Below are 20,538 nucleotides of genomic sequence, written 5' to 3'. Positions count from 1 at the left end.
CTGTATAAATACAGAGTCCGAAAGAGTGCTCGTTGAAGTTGTTGTCTCAGCCATTGACTGAGACACGCTTCCCTTATGCAAGTAAAACATTAAAGTGTTACTTTTATGACGGAACACGGTGTCTAGAGTCTTACTCGGAGTCGAGATTTTGACAGGCCCTGAGCTCTGGAATTCCCTCCCGAAACCTCTCTGCCTCTCTCTCTCTCTTCCTTTAGACCTTCATTAAAACTTCCCTCTTTGACCAAGCCTTTTGGTCGCCTACCCCGATATCTATGCTCGGTGTCAGATTTTGTTTGGTGCCGCTCCTCTGACTTGGGAGCTTTTACTGTATAAAAGGCGCTATATAAATACAATCTGTTGTTGGAGATGGAAATGCAGAATGTTAGAGTCATAGAGTTATACAACACAGAAAGAGGCCCTTCGGCCCATCGTGTCCATGCCGGCCATCAAGCCCTGCCTATTCTAATCCCATTTTCCAGCACTTGGTCCGTAGCCTTGTATGCTATGGCGTTTCATGTGCTCATCTAGATGTTTCTTGAATGTTGTGAGGGTTTCTGCCTCTACCACCCTTTCAGGCAGTGAGTTCCAGATTCCAACCACCCTCTGGGTGAAAAAGTTTTTCCTCAAATCCCCTCTAAACCTCCTGCCCCTTACCTTGAATCTATGCCCCCTGGTTATTGACCCCTCCACTAAGGGGAAAAGTTCCTTTCTATCTACCCTATCTATGCCCCTCATAATTTTGTACACCTCAATCAGGTCCCCTCTCAGCCTTCTCTGCTCTAAGGAAAACAACCCCAGCCTGTCCAGTCTCTCTTCATAGCTGAAGCGCTCCAGCCCAGGTAACATCCTGGTGAATCTCCTCTGCACCCTCTCCAATGCAATCACTTCCTTCCTATAGTGTGGCAACCAGAACTGCACATAGTATTCCAGCTGTGGCCTAACTAGTATTTTGTACAGCTCCATCATAACCTCCCTGCTCTTATATTCTATGCCTCGGCTAATGAAGGCAAGTATCCCATATGCCTTTTTAACCACCTTATCTATCTGTCCTGCTGCCTTCAGGGATCTATGTACATGCACACCAAGGTCCCTCTGATCCTCTGTCCTTCCTAGGGTTCTACCATTCATTGTGTATTCCCTTGTTAGTCCTCCCAAAATACATCACCTCACACTTTTCAGGGTTAAATTCCATTTGCCACTGTTCTGCCCATCTGACCAATCCGTCTATATCATCCTGTAGCCTGATGCTTCCCCCCCACCGCTATTTACCACTCCACTAATTTTTGAGTCATCTGCGAACTTACTGATCATACCTCCCACATTCATATCTAAATCATTAATGTACACTACAAACAGCAAGGGACCCAGAACCAATCCCTGCGGTACACCACTTGACACAGGCTTCCAGTCACAAAAACAACCTTCAACCATCACCCTCTGCTTCCTGCCACTAAGCCAATTTTGGATCCAATGTGCCAAGTTGCCCTGGATCCCATGGGCTCTTACCTTCTTGACCAGTCTCCCATGCGGGACTTTGTCAAAAGCCTTACTGAAGTCCATGTAGACTACATCTACTGCACTACCCTCATCCACACACCTAGTCACCCCCTCGAAAAATGCAATCAAATTGGTTAGACATGATCTCCCCCTGACAAAGCCATGCTGACTATCCTTGATTAATCCTTGCCTCTCCAAGTGGAGACTAATTCTGTCCCACAGAATTTTTTCCAATAATTTCCCTACTGCTGATGTTAGGCTCACTGGCCTGTAATTCCCTGGTTTATCCCTACTACTACCCTTCTTGAATAATGGTACTACGTTAGCTGTCCTCCAGTCCCTCCCCTGTGGCCAGAGAGGTTCTGAAAATTTGTGTCAGAGCCCCTGCAATCTCCTCCCTTGCCTCACACAGCAGGCTGAGATACATCTCATCTGGGCCTGGGGATTTATCCACTTTTAAGCTCATTAAAACCACTAGTACCTCCTCCCTCTCAATACTAATTTGTTCAAGTATATCACAATCCCCCTGCCTGATTTATATGCCTACATTGTCCTTCTCCATAGTGAACACAGATGCAAAATATTCATTTAAAACCCCACCAATATCTTCTGGCTCTACACACAGATTGCTACTTTGGTCCCTAATGGGCCCTATTCTTTCCCTAGTTATCCTCTTGCCCTTAATATACTTATAAAACACCTTGGGATTTCCCTTTATTTTGCCCGCCAGTGTTATTTCATGCCCCCTCTTTGCTCTCCTAATTTCTTCTTTAAGTACCCCCCTGCACTTTCTATACTCCTCTAGGGCTTCCACTGTTTTTAGCCCTTTGTATCTGCCAAAAGCCTCCCTTTTTTTCCTAATCCATTCTCGTATATCCCTTGACATCCAGGGTTCCCTGGGCTTGTTGTTCCCACCCTTGACCTTTACAGGAACATGTTGGCGTTGTACTCTCTCTATTTCCTTTCTGAAAGACTCCCACTGCTCTGATGTGGATTTTCCTCCAAGTAGCTGATCCCAGTCCACTTTGGCCAGATCCTGCCTTATCATATTAAAATCGGCCTTCCCCCAATTTAGAACCTTTATTTCCAGTCCATCTATGTCCTTTTCCATGACTACCTTAAATCTCACCGAATTATGGTCACTGTCACCAAAATGCTCTCCTACTAACACTTCTACCACTTGCCCTGCTAGATTCCCTAGTATTAGGTCCAGTATCGCCCCCTCTCTTGTAGGACTTTCTACATGCTGGCTCAAAAAGCTCTCCTGGATACACTTTAAGAATTCCGCACGCTCTAAGCCTTTCACACAGATGAATGCTGGAGGAGGGGCGTGTCTAAAGTAAAAAGGCGGAGGTTGTGAATATTTATTTTATATTTAATCATATTTTCTAAAGTATTGTTTTATTTTAAATTAAATTGAAATGGGTTTATTTTTAGCCCACCATCATTATGGTTCTCCAGCCCAGAATACTGGTGGAGGCCTTTCAGCCCCATCGATGCCTGTTCTGCAATTCAATCAGAACATGGCTGATCCATACCTCGACTCCAGTTACCCGCCTTTGCTCCGTATCCCTCGATACACTTACCCAACAACCATGTGTCCATCTCAGTCTGGAACATTTCTATTGACCCCCCGCCCCCACCAGCTTCCATATCCCTCGATACACTTACCCAACAACCATGTATCCATCTCAGTCTGGAACATTTCTATTGACCCCCCCGCCCCCACCAGCTTCCATATCCCTCGATACACTTACCCAACAACCATGTATCCATCTCAGTCTGGAACATTTATATTGACCCCCCGATCCCGCCAGCTCCCATATCCCTCGATACACTTACCCAACAAACATGTGTCCATCTCAGCCTGGAACATTTCTATTGACCCCCCGCCCCCACCAGCTCCCATATCCCTCGATACACTTACCCAACAAACATGTATCCATCTCAGTCTGGAACATTTCTATTGACCCCCCGCCCCCACCAGCTCCCATATCCCTCGATACACTTACCCAACAAACATGTGTCCATCTCAGTCTGGAACATTTCTATTGACCCCCCCGCCCCCACCAGCTCCCATATCCCTCGATACACTTACCCAACAACCATGTATCCATCTCAGTCTGGAACATTTCTATTGACCCCCCGCCCCCACCAGCTTCCATATCCCTCGATACACTTACCCAACAAACATGTATCCATCTCAGTCTGGAACATTTCTATTGACCCCCCGCCCCCACCAGCTCCCATATCCCTCGATACACTTACCCAACAAACATGTGTCCATCTCAGTCTGGAACATTTCTATTGACCCCCCCGCCCCCACCAGCTCCCATATCCCTCGATACACTTACCCAACAACCATGTATCCATCTCAGTCTGGAACATTTCTATTGACCCCCCGCCCCCACCAGCTTCCATATCCCTCGATACACTTACCCAACAGCCATGTGTCCATCTCAGTCTGGAACATTTCTATTGACCCACCGCCCCCACCAGCTTCCATATCCCTCGATACACTTACCCAACAACCATGTGTCCATCTCAGTCTGGAACATTTCTATTGACCCACCGCCCCCACCAGCTTCCATATCCCTCGATACACTTACCCAACAACCATGTGTCCATCTCAGTCTGGAACATTTCTATTGACCCCCCGCCCCCACCAGCTCCCATATCCCTCGATACACTTACCCAACAAACATGTGTCCATCTCAGCCTGGAACATTTCTATTGACCCCCCGCCCCCACCAGCTCCCATATCCCTCGATACACTTACCCAACAAACATGTATCCATCTCAGTCTGGAACATTTCTATTGACCCCCCGCCCCCACCAGCTCCCATATCCCTCGATACACTTACCCAACAAACATGTATCCATCTCAGTCTGGAACATTTCTATTGACCCCCCCGCCCCCACCAGCTCCCATATCCCTCGATACACTTACCCAACAAACATGTATCCATCTCAGTCTGGAACATTTCTATTGACCCCCCGCCCCCACCAGCTCCCATATCCCTCGATACACTTACCCAACAAACATGTATCCATCTCAGTCTGGAACATTTCTATTGACCCCCCGCCCCCACCAGCTCCCATATCCCTCGATACACTTACCCAACAAACATGTGTCCATCTCAGTCTGGAACATTTCTATTGACCCCCCGCCCCCACCAGCTCCCATATCCCTCGATACACTTACCCAACAACCATGTATCCATCTCAGTCTGGAACATTTCTATTGACCCCCCGCCCCCACCAGCTTCCATATCCCTCGATACACTTACCCAACAGCCATGTGTCCATCTCAGTCTGGAACATTTCTATTGACCCACCGCCCCCACCAGCTTCCATATCCCTCGATACACTTACCCAACAACCATGTGTCCATCTCAGTCTGGAACATTTCTATTGACCCACCGCCCCCACCAGCTTCCATATCCCTCGATACACTTACCCAACAACCATGTGTCCATCTCAGTCTGGAACATTTCTATTGACCCCCCGCCCCCACCAGCTCCCATATCCCTCGATACACTTACCCAACAAACATGTGTCCATCTCAGTCTGGAACATTTCTATTGACCCCCCCGCCCCCACCAGCTCCCATATCCCTCGATACACTTACCCAACAACCATGTATCCATCTCAGTCTGGAACATTTCTATTGACCCCCCGCCCCCACCAGCTTCCACATCCCTCGATACACTTACCCAACAACCATGTGTCCATCTCAGTCTGGAACATTTCTATTGACCCCCCCGCCCCCACCAGCTCCCATATCCCTCGATACACTTACCCAACAACCATGTATCCATCTCAGTCTCGAACATTTCTATTGACCCCCCCGCCCCCACCAGCTTCCATATCCCTCGATACACTTACCCAACAACCATGTATCCATCTCAGTCTCGAACATTTCTATTGACCCCCCGCCCCCACCAGCTCCCATATCCCTCGATACACTTACCCAACAAACATGTATCCATCTCAGTCTGGAACATTTCTATTGACCCCCCGCCCCCACCAGCTCCCATATCCCTCGATACACTTACCCAACAAACATGTATCCATCTCAGTCTGGAACATTTCTATTGACCCCCCCGCCCCCACCAGCTCCCATATCCCTCGATACACTTACCCAACAAACATGTATCCATCTCAGTCTGGAACATTTCTATTGACCCCCCGCCCCCACCAGCTCCCATATCCCTCGATACACTTACCCAACAAACATGTATCCATCTCAGTCTGGAACATTTCTATTGACCCCCCGCCCCCACCAGCTCCCATATCCCTCGATACACTTACCCAACAAACATGTGTCCATCTCAGTCTGGAACATTTCTATTGACCCCCCGCCCCCACCAGCTCCCATATCCCTCGATACACTTACCCAACAACCATGTATCCATCTCAGTCTGGAACATTTCTATTGACCCCCCGCCCCCACCAGCTTCCATATCCCTCGATACACTTACCCAACAGCCATGTGTCCATCTCAGTCTGGAACATTTCTATTGACCCACCGCCCCCACCAGCTTCCATATCCCTCGATACACTTACCCAACAACCATGTGTCCATCTCAGTCTGGAACATTTCTATTGACCCACCGCCCCCACCAGCTTCCATATCCCTCGATACACTTACCCAACAACCATGTATCCATCTCAGTCTGGAACATTTCTATTGACCCCCCGCCCCCACCAGCTTCCACATCCCTCGATACACTTACCCAACAACCATGTGTCCATCTCAGTCTGGAACATTTCTATTGACCCCCCCGCCCCCACCAGCTCCCATATCCCTCGATACACTTACCCAACAACCATGTATCCATCTCAGTCTCGAACATTTCTATTGACCCCCCCGCCCCCACCAGCTTCCACATCCCTCGATACACTTACCCAACAACCATGTGTCCATCTCAGTCTCGAACATTTCTATTGACCCCCCCGCCCCCACCAGCTTCCACATCCCTCGATACACTTACCCAACAACCATGTGTCCATCTCAGTCTGGAAAATTTCTATTGACCCCCCGCCCCCACCAGCTTCCATATCCACTATGCTCGCTCTTTTATTTAAACAGGACCTTTGTACCCTCGGAAAAGAGTTACTGGGACTTTGATTATCTGAGCCTCCACATTTAAAAAGGACCCATCAGCCATTCATTATTTTTGCCACAGTTGAATATTTCACATGTTTTATACTGCTACTAAGGGGTTAACTCCTAATGTCACACGAAGCATTTTTCAACAGGAAGGAATTCAGCTCAATCCTGACAAGGAGGAACGATCAGAGGCTGGGTATTCTGCAGCCAGTGGCTCACCTCCTGACTCCCAAAAGCCTCTCCGCCACCTACAAGTCAGCAGTATATTTATACAGTGCTTTCTTATCAAACTGGAACTGGCATTGCCTAATATGGTAGTCTCTGGTTACTGCATCGTCCAGAGACACAAGTCAACAGTTTCTTCAACATACATCAACAACGTTAGATGCACGTAAAAGTACCGTGGCCTTGCTGTGGTAAGCAGAACCCTTCTAGTCTGCAGGCATTCTTATCATAACATAACATTTCTAATCTAAACATTCTATTCTGAAAATATCCAAGGGTGGTTGGTTGCTAAGTGATATCTGTATATCTCCCTCTCTCTCTAATACTAACCACATTTTTCCCCATATCGAATGAACTAAACACAAACACCTTTCAGAAGCTGAATTAACCGAGTTCCATGTACCAACATTGATTGAAGGATAAATATTGGCCAAGACATTGGGGATAACGCCCCTGCTCCTCTTCGAAATAGTGCCATGGGATCATTTATGTCCACCTGAGAGAGCAGACAGGGCCTCGGTTTAACATCCCATTGGAAAGACGGCACGTCCGACAGTGCAGCACTCCCTCAGCACTGCACTGGAGTGTCAGCCTAGATTTTTGTGCTCAAGTCTCTGGAGTGGGACTCAGAGGCAAGCGTGCCACCTACTGACCACAGCTCACAGTTAAATTATTGAAAGGACGGGGAATGTATGTAACAAGTCATCCATTAGCTTATTGTAGAAACTGCAACTCAATAGACTGTTTCAAATGAAGTGGCCCTAGAAATAGTAGATGCATTGCTGGTCATCTTCCAGAACTCGATAGACTCTGGAACAGTACCCATGGATTGGAGGGTAGCTAATGTTACCCCACTATTCAAAAAAGGTGGTCGAGAAAAAGCAGGGAATTATAGACCGGTAAGCCTGACATCGGTAGTGGGGAAAATGCTAGAATCTATTATAAAAGATGTAATAGCAGAGCACTTGGTAAGCAGTGACAGGATCGGACAAAGTCAACATGGATTTACAAAAGGTAAATCATGCTTGACTAATCTACTGGAATTTTTTGAGGATGTAACTGGTAAAATAGATAAGGGAGAACGCGTGGATGTGGTGTATTTGGACTTTCAGAAGGCTTTCGATAAGGTCCCACATAAGAGATTGGCGTGCAAAATTAAGGCACATGGGACTGGGGGCAAGGTATTGACTTAGATAGAGAACTGGTTGGCGGACAGAAAGCAAAGAGTTGGAATAAACGGGTCATTTTCCGAGTGGCAGGCAGTGACTAGTGGGGTACCGCAAGGATCGGTCCTAGGACCCCAGCTGTTCACAATATATATTAATGATCTGGACGAGGTAATTGGATGTAATATCTCCAAATTTGCAGACGACACAAAGCTGGGTGGGAGGGTAAGCTGTGAGGAGGATGTCGTGAAACTCCAGTACGATCTGGACAGATTGGGTGATTGGGCAGAAACATGGCAAATGCACTATAATGTGGATAAATGTGAGGTTATCCACTTTGGTGGCAAAAACAGGAAGGCAGATTATTATTTGAATGGCAATAGATTGGGAGAAGGGGAAGTGCAAAGAGACCTGGGTGTTCTTGTGCACCAGTCGCTGAAGGTAAGCATGCAGATGCAGCAGGCGGTTAAGAAGGCAAATGGTATGTTGGCCTTCGTAGCAAGAGGGTTCGAGTACAGGATCAAGGATGTCTTGCTACAGTTGTACAGGGCCTTGGTGAGACCACACCTTGAGTACTGTGTGCAGTTTTGGTCGCCTTACCTGAGGAAGGACGTTCTTGCCATGGAAGGAGTGCAGCGAAGATTCACCAGGCTGATACCTGGGATGGCAGGAATGACGTATGAGGAGAGATTGTGTCGATTGGGCTTATACTCACTGGAGTTTAGAAGATTGAGAGGGGATCTCATCGAAACCTATAAAATTCTGTCAGGCCTGGACAGACTAGATGCAGGAAGGATGTTTATGATGGCCGGGGAGTCCAGAACCAGGGGTCATAGTCTAAGGATAAGGGGTAAGCCATTTAGGACTGAAATGAGGAGGAATTTCTTCACCCAGAGAGTGTTGAACCTGTGGAATTCTCTGCCACAGAGGGCGGTGGAGGCCAGTTCATTAAATATATTCAAAAAAGAGTTGGATATATTTCTTAAGGCTAAAGGGATCAAGGGATATGGGGAGAAGGCAGGGACAGGGTACTGAATTTGGATGATCAGCCATGATCTCATTGAATGGCGGAGCAGGCTCGAAGGGCCGAATCGCCTACTCCTGCTCCTATCTTCTATGTTTCTATTCATGAAGAATATTAAAATCCAGCCCAGTTATTGGGGTTTTAACATTAACAAGCCCCAGTTGCCTGAATTAACATGGTTCAGTCCTGGATGTGATTAAAAGCATCGGAAACAGTGGAATCGACCCACCGTAGTCACAATGTGGACACTCTGGTGTGTCAGCGGGTGGGACACACCAGGGAATCCCTTTCCACACATTGAGGTTGACCCTAATGAGCGGGAGTCCCAGGGTTTCGGATACCAGATAATCAAGCTCACAAGAACACAAATTGTCTCTCCATGCTTTATTAAGAGCGCTGCAGAACACAGATCGGGTGATAATTCCCTCAATCTGGAGAATAGAAGTACAGTGGATTCGCGCGCGATCTTCTCGAGTCTGTTCCAACTGACAATGGCTTAAGTGGTTTGTTCTTATACACAAGCTTGGTTACCGCTCAGGAAATGGGATTGTTTGGACCCATCTGTTGACCGCCTCCTGAACTCCTGCTAATTCAGGGAATTTAGTCCATCTGTGACCAGACTATAACCACAAGCCCGTCTGGCTATCACACCTATACGGTCTGTGAGGTTATTATCAGATTCACACCCAGACGTTGTGCCTTTACTTGTCTGGCACTTCATCCCATAACACGGGTACAGGGGCTCAGTAATGTTTCATTCATCAGAAAAAGACAAAGTACAACAACATACTGGTCAGCTTAACAAAATCTCATCATATTTATGTGGCTATAAATATAAAAGTCCCTAACAAATCCAGTAGTGAATTCAGGAGAAATGTCTTTACCCAGAGAATGGTGAGAATGGGGAACTCACTACCACAGGGAGTAGTTGAGGTTAACAGCACAGATGCATTTATGAGGAAGCTACATGAGGGAGAAAGGAATGGGAGGAGATGTTGATCGGGTTAATTGAAATAGGGTGGGTGCGGGGCATAAACACTGGCATAGACCAGTTGGGCCGAATGGCCTGTTTCTGTGCTGTACATTCTATGTAACACCATGAACAGTCAATCGAAGGGAATCATCAGCACAACAACCTTAAAGATTAAACAGCAGTACAAGAATTTCAAAACGTTCATCCATTCCATGTTCATGATGCACCAGCTGTCTACAGGGCCCTGCGCTACAGAACAATGTGAGCTCGCTGGTGTCTCTTCAGGTTCCCAGAGCTTTTAAAGCTCTTACAACATAAGAAGTAGGAGCAGGAGTCAGCCATACGGCCCCTCGGGCCTGCTCCGCCATTCAATAGGATCATGGCTGATCCAAACCTAGACTCACGTCCACTTCCCTGCCCGCTCCCCGTAACCCTAATTCCCTTATCAGCTAGGAAACTGTCTATCTCTGTTTTAAATTTATTTAATGTCGCAGCTTCCACAGCTCTCTGAGGCAGCAAATTCCATAGATTTACTACCCTCTGAGTGAAGAAGTTTCTCCTCATCTCAGTTTTGAAAGGGCAGCCCCTTATTCTAAGATTATGCCCCCTAGTTCTAGTCTCACCCATCAGTGGAAACATCCTCACCGCATCCACCCGATCAAGCCCCCTCACAATCTTATATGTTTCGATAAGATCGCCTCTCATTCTTCTGAACTCCAATGCGTAGAGGCCCAACCTACTCAACCTTTCCTCATAAGTCAACCCCCTCATCTCCGGAATCAACCGAGTGAACCTTCTCTGAACCGCCTCGAGAGCAAGTATATCTTTTCTTAAATATGGAAACCAAAGCTTCATGCAGTATTCCAGGTGTGGCCTCACCAATGCCCTGTATAACTGCAGCAAGACTTCCCTGTTTTTATACTCCATCCCCCTTGCAATAAAAGCCAAGATTCCATTGGCCTTCCTGATCACCTGCTGCACCTGCATACTAACCTTCTGTGTTTCATGTACCAGGACCCCCAGATCCCTTTGTACTGTAGCACTTTGCAGTTTCTCTCCATTTAGATAATAACTTGCTCTTTGATTTTTTTCTGCCAAAGTGCATAACCTCACACTTTCCAACATTATATTCCATCTGCCAAATTTCTGCCCACTCACTTAGCCTGTCTATGTCCATTTGCAGGTTTTTTATGTCCTCCTCACTCAGAACATGTAAATGGTCTCTCATCAGTGTGAACTCGCTGGTGTCCCTTCAGCTCCCCAGAGGTTTCAAAGCTCTTCCCACAGACAGAATATGTAAATGGTCTCTTGTAGGAGTCTCTGCACTCCTAACAAAGAATCTATAACTTACTGGAAGTTAACAAACTGAATTTATTGTCTAAGAACTTTACAAAACAAGAAACTACAGGAGAAGCTCAAAACAGGTATTTTCTCTTTCAATCCACATGAGGACTGGCTGGTCCCGCCCTCTACCTCTGACGTCATGATGTCATCACGTTTCCCATCGAAGGGGATGTCACGTGACCCACGTGATGACGTCATCGCGTCAGATCACGATGTTGTCGATCTAGCTCTGTTTAGCCAGAGCCAACTTGAAAGGTAATAACATTGGTTACAGACAATTAATGCTAGAGGTAATAACATTGGTTACAGACAATTATGTAAGTCACTTAGTGGTTTTGCCACATACGCCCCCCAGAATTGTCTTTAACGAAAAGAGTCAATCGCTGAGGAGGTCGGACAAGTCTGTTGGACCGACTCCGAAATACCCGGAGGGGAAAACGCTGAGCAGGCGGCAAACTGGTAGGTGGTACGGCGGTGTCAGGTGTGGTAGCGGCCGCCGGCCGTGGTGCGGAGGCTGCGCCAGCTCGATCGGTCGTTCGAGGTCCAGGTGCGCAGGCTTAAGGCGATCGACAGAGATGTGATCCAGTTTGTCCCCGACGTCAATCACGAAACTCTTGTCACCTGCCTGCAAAAACTTGAAGGGTCCGGCATACGGCAGTGCGAGCGGGGTATGATGGCCGTCCTGGTACACAAACACAAACTTGGCTTTCGACAACTCCCCCGGGACGTTGAACGAAAGCAAACCGTGCCGTGAGGTCGGAACTGGGCGGAAACAGCGGGCCACATCCCGGAGGGTCTCTTTTTGTGTGGCCGCGGACCATGGTCACGTAGGTAACGGCAGGAATTCACCTGGGACTCGAAGCGGTTGCCCGTAAACCATCTCCGCCGACGACGACTGGAGATCTTCCTTCAGCACCGTGTGGAGTCCTAACATCACCCACGGTAGTTTGTCAACCCAGGATGCATCCAGCAGGCTGGCCCTGAGCGACGCCTTCAAGGAGCGGTGGAACCGCTCGCACAAGCCATTCGGCTGTGGGTGATAGTCCGTAGTGCGGTGGAGTTTAACGCCCAACACAGAAATCACCTCGTTCCAGAGTTCGGACGAAAATTGCGGCCCCCGATCCGACGAAATGTCCGCAGGGACACCAAAACGGGCTACCCAGGATGAAACGAAAGCTCGAGCAACGTCCGCAGATGTGGTGGACGTCAGGGGAAATGCCTCCGGCCACCTCGTGGTGCGATCCACCATCGTCAAAAGGTACGTAAAGCCCCGAGAAGGTGGGAGTGGTCCCACTAAGTCGATGTGAATATGATCAGATCGCCGTTCCGGGACCTCGAAGGTGGGGAGCGGGGCTCTGACATGGCGCTGCACCTTGGACCGTTGGCAAACAACACAAGTGTTCGCCCAGTCCCTGACGTCCTTGCGTATTCCCCTCCATACGAATTTGGAGCCCAGCAGTTTTTGCGATGCCCGCACCCCAGGGGGCGATAGGCCGTGTAAGGCATCGAAAATCGTACGACGCCATTTAGACGGGACGATCGGACGGGGTGCACCCAGTGAAACGTCGCAGAGCAGAGTGGTACCTGCGGAATGGAAAGGCACATCCCTCGGCTGGAGGCTGTTTGGAACCGAACGAAAACCCTGGGTCTCCGGGTCGTCCGCTTGGTCAACCGCCATCTGTGCGTAGTCAATGCCCAATTGGACGGCCTGGACGGCGGTGCGGGAAAGGCAATCAGCGCCGACGTTGTCCTTACCGGCCACATGTTGGATGTCAGTGGTGAACTCCGATATGTACGTCAGCTGCCGTTGCTGCCGAGCCGACCATGGTTCCGCAGACTTGGCCATTGTGAACAGCAATGGCTTGTGGTTGACAAATGTGATGAAGCGTCGTCCTTCGAGGAGGAAACGTAAATGGCGGATGGCCAAAAACAAAGCCAACAGCTCTCAATCGAAAGTACTGTACCGGCGTTCATGCCGCTGTAGCTGGCGGCTAAAAAAGGCCAGGGGTTCCCACGCGCCGTCGACCCACTGCTCCTGGACAACCCCCACCGCATAGTCTGACGCATCCGTCGTGAGAGCGATGGTGGCTCCTGGCAGGGTGTGTGCTAACATGGTCGCATTGGCGAGTGCGGCTTTCATCTCCTCGAAAGCACGATCCATGTCCTGTGACCATACCACAGGGTCCTTTCCTGTCGAGCCTCTGAGGGCCTCATATAGAGGACGCATGAGCTGTGCAGCCCTGGGGATGAAACGATGATAGAAGTTAACCATCCCCAGGAACTCCTGTAAAGCTTTCACGGATTTTGGTTTCGGGAACGCCGCAATTGCCTCCACCTTGACCCGAAGTGGCGTTGCCCCCGTGGGGTTATGCGGTGGCCCAGGAAATCCAGTTGCGATAGGCCGAAACAGCATTTGTCCGAGTTAACGATGAGGCGGTGCTGCTGAAGCCGTCTGAAAAGGACCCGAAGGTGCTCGAGGTGTTCCTCCTTGGAGGTGCTGGCAACCAGAATATCGTCCAAATAAACAAACAGAAAGTCAAGGTCCCACAGGACTGAATCCATGAGGCGCTGAAACGCCTGTGCCACGTTCTTAAGCCCAAAGGGCATTCGCAGGAATTCAAAGAGTCCAAAGGGGGTAATTACCGCTGTCTTTTCGACATCCTGAGGGTGCACCGGCACCTGATGGTAACCACGGACGAGGTCGATTTTGGAGAAGATGGACGTCCCCGCCAAATGTGCTGAGAAGTCCTGTATATGGGGAATGGGGTAGCGGTCAGGCGTCATTATGTCGTTGAGGCGGCGATAATCCCCACAGCGCCGCCATCCCCTGCCGGGCTTGGGGACGATGTGGAGCGGGGAGGACCAGGGGCTACTGGGCTGACGGATGATCCCCATTTTTTCCATCACGGCGAACTCCGTCTTTGCTGCCGCTAGCTTACTGGGCTCTAAACGTCACGCCCTGGCGTAAACGGGTGAGCCGGTAGTCGAAATATGGTGCTCCACCCTATGCTTGACGGTCAGAGCCAAAAAGTTGGGCTTCGTCAGCTCGGGGAAATCCTCGAAGAGCTGGGCGAAATCGTCGGGCTGCGGCCGCGCACATGAAATCGTGTGTGACGCAGCCGTGCTGCGCGTCCCCGAAATATCATCGAGCGTGGTGGCGCGAACGAGGCGTCGATTTTTCACGTCCACCTAAAAAGTCAGCACCCAACAGGGCCTGTGAGATTTGAGCGGTGATGAAATGCCAGCTGAAAAACTGTCCACCGAAACATACTCGGACGAGGCGCTTCCCGCAAGTGCGGATCGAACCCCCGTTGGCCGCTTGCATAGGGGGACCACGGCTGCCGGAGCGAAGGTCTATGACCGAGGCGGGCAGTATGCTGCATTGCGCCCCCTTGTCGCATAGAAAACGACGGCCGGAGATGGAGTCGGTTACGTAGGTGAGATTCCCGGAAGCACCGATCGCCATCACAGCGGGGGGAAGTACCGGGACCGGCGTGCATGACTTGCGGCAGTCTATTCGATGGTCTGGTAACGAAAATGCACGGCGAGCGGCAGCAGCGGGCCTTCAGGCCAAAACGAGCGTGGTAGTAGCAGAAACCGGTCGTCGGAGGCGCCTTTGTCGGAGCCAGGGCCGGGCTCTTCGTGGCGGGGCGTTGCGCGAGGGCGCAGTTTTGTTGCCGGACTGCGTAAATCTTATCCGCCTCTTCGGCGAGCGCGACGCAGTCTGCGGTTTCTGCTCGGGCAAGGGACGCCTGTACTTGCTCAGGAAGTTGAGTAAGGAACAGTTGCGAAACAGAAAGCACTGGGGCTCGGACCCCAGGAGAGTCAGCATATGACTCATCATTTCCGAGGGTTTGGAGTCTCCTAACCCTGGTAGAGCCAGTAAACGGCGAGCGCGCTCCGCTTTGGTGAGACCAAATACCTGCAGCAATCGTGTCTTGATGGCGACATATTTGTCAGCAGTCGGAGGACTCTCCAGCAGGCTGATGATTCTCGACGCCGTCGAGCTCTCGAGGGCGGAGACCACGTGGAGATATCTGGTCTGATCCTGAACAATGTTGCGGAGCTCAGATTGCGCCTGTTGTTCCCAGAATTGGGGGAGCTTCAAGGCCACTGCGTTGGCCTCCATCACTGGCCTGTGTTCGGCGTTCACCGTGAAAAACGATCGCGAGGAATCGGGGTCACCAATGTAGGAGTCTCTGCACTCCTAACAAAGAATCTATAACTTACTGGAAGTTAACAAACTGAATTTATTGTCTAAGAACTTTACAAAACAAGAAACTACAGGAGAAGCTCAAAACAGGTCTTTTCTTTCAATCCACATGAGGACTGGCTGGTCCCGCCCTCTACCTCCGACGTCATGACGTCATCATGTTTCCCGCCGAAGGGGATGTCACGTGACCCACGTGATGACGTCATCGCGTCAGATCGCGATGTTGTCGATCTAGCTCTGTTTAACCAAAGCCAACTTGAAAGGTAATAACATTGATTAGACAATTAATGCTAGAGGTAATAACATTGGTTACAGACAATTATGTAAGTCACTTAGTGGTTTTGCCACACTCTCATCAGTGTGAACTCGCTGGTGTCCCTTCAGATCCCTAGAGGTTTTAAAGCTCTTCCCACACACTGAGCAGGTGAACGACCTCTCCCCAGTGTGAACTCGCTGGTGTTTGAGCAGGCTCGAGGACTGAGTGAATCCCTTCCCACACACGGAGCAGGTGCATGGCCTCTCCCCAGTGTGAACTCGCTGGTGTCTCTTCAGCTCCCCGGACCTTTTAAAGCTCTTCCCACACACGGAGCAGGTGAACGGTCTCTCCCCAGTGTGAACTCGCTGGTGTTCGAGCAGAGACGAGGACTGAGTGTATCCCTTCCCACACACGGAACAGGTGAACGGCCTCTCCCCAGTCCCAGTGTGAACTCGCTGGTGTTTGAGCAAATTCGAGGACTGAGTGAATCCCTTCCCACACACGGAGCAGGTGAATGGCCTCTCCCCAGTGTGAACTCGCTGGTGTCTCTTCAGCTCCCTGGAGCTTTTAAAGCTCTTCCCACAGACAGAACATGTAAATGGTCTCTCATCAGTGTGAACTTGCTGGTGTACCTTCAGTCCCGCGCAGCTTTTGAAGCTCTTCCCACAGTCAGAACATTTAAATGGTCTCTCATCAGTGTGAACTCGCTGGTGTAACTTCAGTTCCGTGGAGCTTTTAAAGCTCTTCCCACAGACAGAACATATAAATGGTTTCTCATCAGTGTGAACTTGCTGGTGTACCTTCAGCCCCGCGCAGCTTTTGAAGCTCTTCCCACAGTCAGAACATTTAAATGGTCTCTCATCAGTGTGAACTCGCTGGTGTAACTTCAGTTCCGTGGAGCTTTTAAAGCTCTTCCCACAGACAGGACATGTAAATGGTCTCTCATCAGTGTGAACTCGCTGGTGTACCTTCAGTTCCACGGAGCTTTTAAAGCTCTTCCCACAGTCAGAACATTTAAATGGTCTCTCATCAGTGTGAACTCGCTGGTGTAACTTCAGTTCCACGGAGCTTTTAAAGCTCTTCCCACAGTCAGAACATTTAAATGGTCTCTCATCAGTGTGAACTCGCTGGTGTCTCAACAGGTCGGACGACTGAGTGAATCCCTTCCCACACACGGAGCAGGTGAATGGCCTCTTTCCTGCTCTCTCCAGCTGGTGTCCCTTCAGCTCCTGGGACCTTTTAAAGCTTTTCCCACAGTCAGAATGTTTCACCGGCCTCTCCCCAGTGTGAACTCGCTGGTGTGCCAGCAAATTCGAGGACCGAGTGAATCTCTTCCCACACACGGAGCAGGTCAACAGAATCTCTCCTGCTCTCTCCAGCTGGTGTCTCTTCAGATCCTGGGACCTATTAAATCTCTTCCCACAGTCAGAACATTTAATGTGAACAAGCTGGTGGCTCAGGAGGGTGGCAGAATGAGAGAATCGCTTCAAAAACACGGAGCAGGTCAACGGTCTCTCATCAGTGTGGACAAGCTGGTGTCTCAGCAGCATGGAGGGTGAAATTAATCCCTGCCCACACACGGAGCGGGTTAAAGGTCTCTCCCTAGTGTGAACTTGCTGGTGTATCATTGGAGTGGATGGCTGAGTGAATCCCTTCCCACACACGGGGCCGGGGTTTCTCCCCGCTTCAGGTATTTGTAGATTTTGAAGCTCTTTCAGAACATTTAAAAGGTCTCTCATCAGTGTGAACTCACGGGTGTTCCAGCAGATTGGAGGAGCGACTGAATCAGGTCCTGAGGAATCGAGCGACTCTGTCAGATCTTGACGTGATGTTTGGTTTGAGCTTCCTGTCTGTAAATGCTCCACTTCTAAAACCCTGTAAAAGGAGTGTAGAAAGGGTAAGTGGGGAAGAAGGGTTTTTTTTTGGCTAATTTTGTCTCAAAGAACCAACAGGGTAGAGCCGGTCCCACTGGTGTCCAGCCGTGCCCACAATAACCACCGGGCCAGAAACAGCCCAATCCACCTCAGTGACTTGGTCCTGAAGTCAAAACAAGTCTCATCAAATGACATCCTTTGTGACTGTGACAAAGGTAAACTATCCCTCCTCGTCCTTCCTGACTTGTCTGCAGCCTTTGACATGGTTGACCACTCCATCCTTCTCCCAATGCCTCTCCACTGTTGTCCAGCTGGGTGGGACTGCACTCGCCTGGTTTCATTCTTATCTATCTAATCGTAGCCACAGAATCACCTGCAATGGCTTCTCTTCCCGCTCCTGCATCGTTACCTCTGGTGTCCCCCAAGGATCTATCCTTGGGCCCCTCCTATTTCTCATCTAAATGCTGCCCCTTGGTGACATCATCTGAAAACACAGCCTCAGTTTCCACATGTACGCTGACGACACCCAGCTCTACCTCACCACCAATTCTCTCGACCCCTCCACGATCTCTAATCCGGTTCTGGGTGAGCAGAAATTTTCTCCAATTAAATATTGGGAAGACTAAAGCAATTGTTTTCAGTCCCTGCCACAAACTCCGTTCCCTAGCCACTGACTCCATCCCTCTCCCTAACATCTGTCTGAGGCTGAACCACACTGTTCACAACCTCGCTGTCATATCTGACCCTGAAATGAGCTTCCGAACACATATCTGCAGCATAACAAAGACCGCCTATTTCCACCTCGGTAACATCGCCCGTCTCCGCCCCTGCCTCAGCTCATCCACTGCTGAAACCCTCAGCCGGGCCTTTCTTACCTCTAGACTCGACTATTCCAACGCACTCCTGGCTGGCCTCCCACATTCTACCCTATGTAAACTTGAGGTGATCCAAAACTACCCGTGTCGTAACTCAACACCAAGTCCCGTTCACCCATCACCCGTGCTCTCTGACCTACATTGGCTCCCGATTAAGCAATGCTTCGATTTCAAAATTCTCATCCTTGTTTTCAAATCCCTCCATGGCCTCGCCCCTCCCTATCTTAGTTATTCCCTTCAGCCTCACAACCACCCGCCGCCCGCGATAGAATCATAGAAAAATAATGACACAGAAGGAGGCCATTCGGCCCATCTTGTCCGTGCCGGCCGATTAAATGCTATCCACACTAATCCCACTTTCCAGCACTTGGTCCGTGGCCTTGCAGGTTATGGCAATTCAAGTGCACATCCAAGTACTTTTTAAAATGTGATGAGAGTTTCTGCCTCTACCACCCTGTCAGGCAGTGAGTTCCAGACCCCCACCACCCTCTGGGTGAAAACATTTCTCCTCAACTCCCCTCTAAAGCTCTGACCAATTACTTTAAATCTACGTCCCCTGGTTGTGGACCCCTCTGCCAAGGGAAATAGGTCCTTCCTATCTCGGCCCCTCAGAATTTTATACACCTCAATCAGGTCTCCCCTCAGCCTCCTCGATTCCAAAGTAAACAACCTCCTCCCCCCAAGACATCTGCGCTCCTGTAATTCTGCCCTCCTGAGCATCCCTGATTATAATCGCTGCACCATCAGTGGCCGTGTCTTCTGTTGCCTCGGCCCTAAGCTCTGTAATTCCCTCCCTGAACCTCTCCGCCTCGCTATCCTCCTTTAAGACAGAAACATAGAAGATAGTAGCAGGAGTAGGCCATTCGGCCCCTCGAGCCTGCTCCGCCATTCAATAAGATCATGGCTGATCATCCAAACTCAGTACCCTGTCCCTGCCTGCTCCCCATATTCCTTGATCCCTTTAGCCTTAAGAAATATATCTAACTCATTCTTGAATATATTTAATGAATTGGCCTCCACTGCCTTCTGTGGTAGAGAATTCCACAGGTTCACCACTCTCTGGGTGAAGAAATTCCTCCTCATTTCTGTCCTAAATGGCTTACCCCTTAACCTTAGACTGTGACCCCTGGTTCTAGACTCCCCAGCCAGGGGGAACATTCTCCCAGCATCCACCCTATCAAGCCCTGTAATAATTTTGTATGTTTCAATATGATCCCCTCTCATTCTTCTGAATTGAAGAGAATACAGGCCTAGTTTACTCAATCTCTTCTCATACAACAGTCCCGCCATCCCAGGAATCAATCTCGTGAACCTTCGTTGCACTCCCTCTATGGCAAGTATATCCTTCCTTAGGTAAGGAGACCAAAATTGTACACAGTACTCCAGGTGTGGTCTCACCAAGGCCCTATATAATTGGAGTAAGACTTCTTTACTCCTGTACTTATATATTTCTTAAGGCTAAAGGGATATGGGGAGAAGGCAGGGACAGGGTACTGAATTTGGATGATCAGCCATGATCTCATTAAATGGCAGAGCAGGCTCGAGTGGCTGAATGGCCTGCTCCTACTCCTATCTTCTATGTTTCTATGTATTCAATCTTTCCTTGTAGCTGAAATTCTCTAGTCCTGGCAACATCCTCGTAAATCTCCTGTCTCGAGCAGTCACATCTTTCCTGCAATGGGACGACCAGAACTGCACGCGGTGGCCTAACTGGTGTTTTTGTAAAGTTCAAGCAGAATCTCCCTGCTCTGACATGATACAGAAAGAGAGAGGCACTGCCCCTTTAAATACCTGGGGGGCACCCATTCCCCTTTAAATGGCCAAGCAATTTTTTTGTTGAAAAGGGGCCGCAGTCGCCTTTGACTCACCCCCCACCCTCTCACCCACCACAAATACTCACGAGAGAGAGAGGAGGAAGAATGCTGGTCTTTGTCCCTTTAAAAGTGGCTGCCCACCAAAATGTTCACAGCACCAG

The 20,538-nt window shown here is 49.5% G+C and overlaps 1 protein-coding gene across 1 annotated transcript in view; it reads right to left on the bottom strand.

The window, feature by feature from the left end:
- LOC147091935 (uncharacterized) overlaps positions 1-20,538 on the bottom strand; it is a 162,128-nt gene that overhangs the window by 44,890 nt on the left and 96,700 nt on the right. The window contains exon 3 of the mRNA XM_085976645.1: positions 15,874-17,559. Within this exon, the coding sequence (XP_085832771.1) occupies positions 15,874-17,559 (1,686 nt within the window). The remainder of the gene's footprint in view (positions 1-15,873; positions 17,560-20,538) is intronic.

This window comes from Somniosus microcephalus, unplaced genomic scaffold, assembly GCF_052327205.1.
Source record: "Somniosus microcephalus isolate GS21.2 unplaced genomic scaffold, FLI_Smic_1.0 unresolved_chr3, whole genome shotgun sequence".
Lineage (NCBI taxonomy): Eukaryota > Metazoa > Chordata > Chondrichthyes > Squaliformes > Somniosidae > Somniosus > Somniosus microcephalus.
Note: the sequence above shows the minus strand (reverse complement) of the source record. Positions and strands in the feature narration are given on the sequence as shown.